This window comes from Sinocyclocheilus grahami, unplaced genomic scaffold (assembly GCF_001515645.1).
Source record: "Sinocyclocheilus grahami isolate Dianchi unplaced genomic scaffold, SAMN03320097.WGS_v1.1 scaffold132.1, whole genome shotgun sequence".
NCBI lineage: Eukaryota > Metazoa > Chordata > Actinopteri > Cypriniformes > Cyprinidae > Sinocyclocheilus > Sinocyclocheilus grahami.
Window position 1 is genome coordinate 583,216 of NW_015505311.1, and position 4,669 is coordinate 587,884.

Consider the following 4,669-nt stretch of genomic DNA (forward strand, 5'->3'; position numbering starts at 1 on the left):
TTGCTACGTCTCTGGACTTGGGAACATTTCAGTTGCGTTGCTGTCTATGCAGGGTCAGACAGCTCTCAGATTCCATCAAAAAATATCTTAATTTGTGTTCCGAAGATGAACGAAGGTCTTACGGGTTTGAAACGACATGAGTGCGAGTAATTAATGACAGAATTTTCATTTTTGGGTGAACTATCCCTTTAAGAAACAGAGAAACGTAGGAGTATTTAATTTCACTATATCAAATCTTTTAAGTTGTGCCTCAGGACAGACAAGTATTATGAGAGAAATCCTTAGTTATCTGAAGATAACAGGATTAGAAAGTAGAATTTAAATTTCATACTAATACACCCTTTTTTCTCCCTCTTTCCTGTTAATGCTTCACACTCTAGTCCAGTTGGTGGCGGTAATACACCATAAGTTGGCTTGTCAACCGTCATTAAATCGTACAAGAAGAAGAAGGAGACTTTATTGGAGAGGAGTTTAGAAAATGATGATCCTATTAATTTGTTTTTCACTTGCACCTGATATGTCATGGTTGCAATCCGCCATAAAACTAACAAGAAGAAGAAGAAGAAGAGGTATTTTGTCCTCTCGGATAGCCGTACGTGCTTGAAGCAGATTCATAGGATGGCGAATGTGAAGTGCTGCAGCGAAGGCCCCTCTAAAGAAGGAGGTGAAACTGTCAAAACTGTCTTTAATTTGCAATTAACTTACAATTGAAAGCCTTCGAGAATAATGCTTGTATTTGTGAATGTAGGTATTAAGCTATATAGCCATAGATTTAGACTTTATAAGTTTAGCAAGCTAACGTTAGCTGTTAACGAGCTGCTTTTTCAATGCTGTGTTTTCTATGGAGATGCGTAATATTTAACACTAATGTTGGATTTAAATCAACATGACTAAATGCATAGCATTGTTGCATATTATAAGTTCAGCGGAGGTTTGTTTAGTAAAGGTTTGATCCATAATCTAACACAAGCTCGAAAAAGTATCTTGGGGTTTTGGACTTGGTTCTACCGTAGAAGAACCGGAAGTCATTTTTGGAAGTACATTCAAGTACCATGTAAATAATGTGGTACATAATTCAGTACCATGGTGTATAACAAATTTCCATTTTATACTTCCATTGTGGTATTCTTGGTAATGCATGTACACTATACAATAGTACTGCTAAAGTACTATGGTGTAGTGAATCTACTTTGGAGTACCATGCAAATTACATAGGTGTCATGGTGATAATTCAGTATCATGGTGAAGTACTCCGGTATTACCATCTGATACCGTGGTACTGCCATATTAATGTTTGTAATGGTAGACAATGGCACTGCTCAGCTTCAACATGTTGCTGAAAGCAGCCAGATGCATTTTATGTTGCATCATTTGAGACTGTTTAAAGACAACAAGTGCTAATCAAACTAATCAATTAGATTTTAAGCTCAACAGCGTCTCTCTGAGCAGGTCCTCCTGGCATCCCTCATCTTTCAGGTAACTGTAGCTCACCGTTGGTCTCCAAGCCAACAGTCGCTCACCTTGGTAAGTTGTTTCGCCTCCAGCAGGACCGGAAGAGAAGGGAAGCAGTGTGAAAACTAAGACTGTCTCTTCCAGCACGGCATCAGGGGACAGTCTGCGAAAGCGGTCTGCTGATGAGATTGGCCTCGAAGATGAATCTAAAAGTAAGCCAGCACCCCCTAAAATGTCTAAAGCGGGGTTTAGCATGACTGCGAAGAAGTCTGCGCCAATCTCTATCAAGCTGGGAGCAAGCGTATGTATATGTTTGTTTTTTTTTGGGGGGGGGGTTGTGTATATGCATTTATATACAAGTAGTAGTGTTTATATATATATATATGTTTGTGTTATTTTGTATACTTTTTTAAAGAGTTTTTACATTTTAAACATTTAAAAATTATTTTAGAAACCTAAAGAACCCACACCTGCCTTACCTGCCAAGAAAGCTGGACTGGCATCTGTTTTTAATGAGGATGATGATGTAAGTATGATTCTAGAATTGATTTATTTAATATTAATGCTGTCCTTGTGATATTTATCATTTTGTAGTAATATATAACACAATATAAATGAATATCATATGTTAAAAGACCAGTTTTTACTTTTCAGAGCGAGCCTGAAGAAATGCCGCCTGAGGCAAAGATGAGGATGAAGAATATTGGCAGGTTGGATTTAATATTTTTAATACTTTTCATTTTAGATTTCACAAGATGACAGCATCTTCACAAGTTTTTTTGCTTTTCAGAGAAACGCCCACATCAGCTGGACCCAATTCCTTCAACAAAGGAAAGCAAGGATTCTCAGACCATCAGAAACTTTGGGAGAGGAAGCTTAAATCCCAGGCAGATCAGTAGTGTCCGGTTGCTTACAATAGCTTGCTTTTTGGCATTGAAATATTTGCCCTTTTGTCTCTTCGTTTGATGGCAATTGTACAAATGTATATATGTAATGAATGTTTACACTATAAAGCATCTTTTTATTGTAGCTAATTAGATTTTTTTTAACCACACTGTGGTTAAATAATACCTTCTTGTGTAAGATGCAAACCGCAACAGAGAAATTAAGAATAATCTTTTTTGCTGTGTAATATGGTATGTGCCACACTGACCCGTTATCATTTGCTTATAGTATAGTTGTTTTCCAAAGGAATGTAGTGGTCCAGTCATTCAGTTTCATTCGTAGAAATGAAACAAGACATTGTATTTTCTAGTTGCTAATAAATCAGAGATGTGGTATCACATTGAAGTTTTTTTTAAATGTTGTAATCGGGTAGTAGTCAGGTTTTGAAAGCAGAATTAAACTTAGTTCACCCATTTACTCAACTTCATATCATTTCAAAACTGCATTCTGTGGAACCAAAAACATATTTTAATACGAACATTGGGGTCCAAAGAACATTTAACCCCACTGAATGTGATTTTTTTTTTTTTTTTTTTGTTCCACAAAAGAAAGAACGCCTTACAGGTTTGAACAATGTGTAGGTAAGTAAATTATGAAAATGACTAATTATGAAAAGATACTACAATGTAGGAGCTAGGCCTTTTTGACATTGGAAAACAGTGAGTGCATTCATATTACATTGATGCACTTCAGAGGCCAAAAGCAGCTGGACAACATTTCTAATATTCTTTATTAAATGGATTAAACCGAGAATCCACCATGTATTGCATGGTTCTTCATAAAGAGCTCAATTGCTATTTAAAAAAAAAAAAAAACAGCATGCATGTTTACATGGTTGTGCTCCATGCTGATTATCATAAGCATATTATTTTGTTGCATTAAATCTGTTGCAATCAACAATAAGAATTGAAGTCTAAAAGGTAAGCAAGAGGCTGCGTGCTTTCATCAGACGGTCCTGGCGGCTCAGTAAGCTCTCTCGCTTTAGGCCAATGTCAAAGTCTTCTTTAAGCAGATTGGCTACATCATCTTTATTTTGCAGCAACTGCAACATGTTCCTTTGAAGCTCCAAAACTGCTTCCTGGAGCAGCAGATAGCGGATCACCATTGGGATCTGGTCAGCTAGACGCTTGCTTGCAATCTGATGGGGTAGATAAGACCAACTCTAAAGATAAACCAATTTGAGATACATCTGGGGTGTAGTATTCCAGAAAGCATGGTTAACTTACAGTCAGCTAAACCCTGAACTTTTGGTTGATTAACCCCAAACCTTGCTTATTCGAGGTATGTGGTTCCAAAAACACGTCCGGGAGTAAGTTCATTCAACTCGGAGTATGTTTCTGGTTAAGACTCGAGACATTCTCAACAGAGCGACAAGTCACTATGGAAACAGATGCTAAGAAAAAGCACGCCATGCTGTTTCTTTCTTTCTTTTGTTCAGTGGTCGTTTACATGCTTGGTGCATATCGCCACCTAATCGATGGTTGTGCAATCATTTTTCTTTTTTTTTCTCCGTTTAATCTTTAATCCTTGAGAATATGAATTATATTGTTTGTTTGATGATAATTATATATTAAGTCATATCAGATATGTCTTTTTTTTATTATAGAAAATGCCGATCCATGTGTGCGATGATAGTATAAAATGTAATAAATATATATGAAGAGTTAATTTGCAAAAACGGATAACTCCGTTTTTAACAATTCTCAGAAATCATGTTTTTTCATTGTGCATTCCAGTTAATCTCAAACTGCAGTTGGGTTATTTTGACTAGGTTTAAAAAATAACAAAAAATCAAACAAACAGCTAACACAGAAAAGACATTGTAACATAATAAAAAGCATGATTTTTGACAATTTTATAAAACTGAGTTAGGCTATGTGTTTTTGCAAATAAAACTATCTGTCACGCCCACTGAAGGCTCGTCAGTAGGTCACGCGTGCGTTGATGGCTCTGAAGTGAACAAACCCTGGAACATAACCTGCTCCAGAGCAGGTTATCTTCAGAGAGCAATTTGATAACTGTTATATATGCCAATAAAATAAATATAATAACCATATTCGAATAATAGTACCTTATTACTTATATAAGCGCTTTATAATTAACATATCATACAACTATAGTTACTTACATACCCTGAAAGTAACCTCCGATTTTGGAACCGAAAGCTAAGGTTATCCGCTCTCTTATCCTCAAACATACATGGGTATGTCACATAACCTGCTTTCTGGAATACCCCCCACACTCTTAAAAATAAAGGTGCTTCACAAGGTTC

The 4,669-nt window shown here is 36.3% G+C and overlaps 1 protein-coding gene and 1 pseudogene across 4 annotated transcripts; one reads left to right on the forward strand and one right to left on the reverse strand.

The window, feature by feature from the left end:
- The first annotated feature begins 566 nt into the window (after positions 1 to 566).
- On the forward strand, positions 567 to 2,732 carry LOC107590694 (PEST proteolytic signal-containing nuclear protein-like). Of its 4 annotated transcripts, none has more exons than XM_016279596.1 (6): positions 567 to 664; positions 1,450 to 1,476; positions 1,545 to 1,753; positions 1,904 to 1,978; positions 2,107 to 2,162; positions 2,243 to 2,732. In XM_016279596.1, the coding sequence occupies exons 1-6, from the start codon at positions 619 to 621 to the stop codon at positions 2,349 to 2,351; spliced, it is 522 nt and encodes a 173-aa protein (XP_016135082.1). In that variant the 5' UTR covers positions 567 to 618; the 3' UTR covers positions 2,352 to 2,732. The 4 variants fall into 4 exon arrangements, with proteins under 4 accessions (XP_016135082.1, XP_016135083.1, XP_016135084.1 ...); XM_016279597.1 differs by having other exon boundaries at positions 1,548 to 1,753; XM_016279598.1 differs by lacking the exon at positions 1,450 to 1,476.
- Positions 2,733 to 3,270: 538 nt separating this feature from the next.
- The window catches only part of LOC107590733 (interferon-induced GTP-binding protein MxA-like), a 4,153-nt pseudogene continuing 2,754 nt past the window's right edge, over positions 3,271 to 4,669 (reverse strand).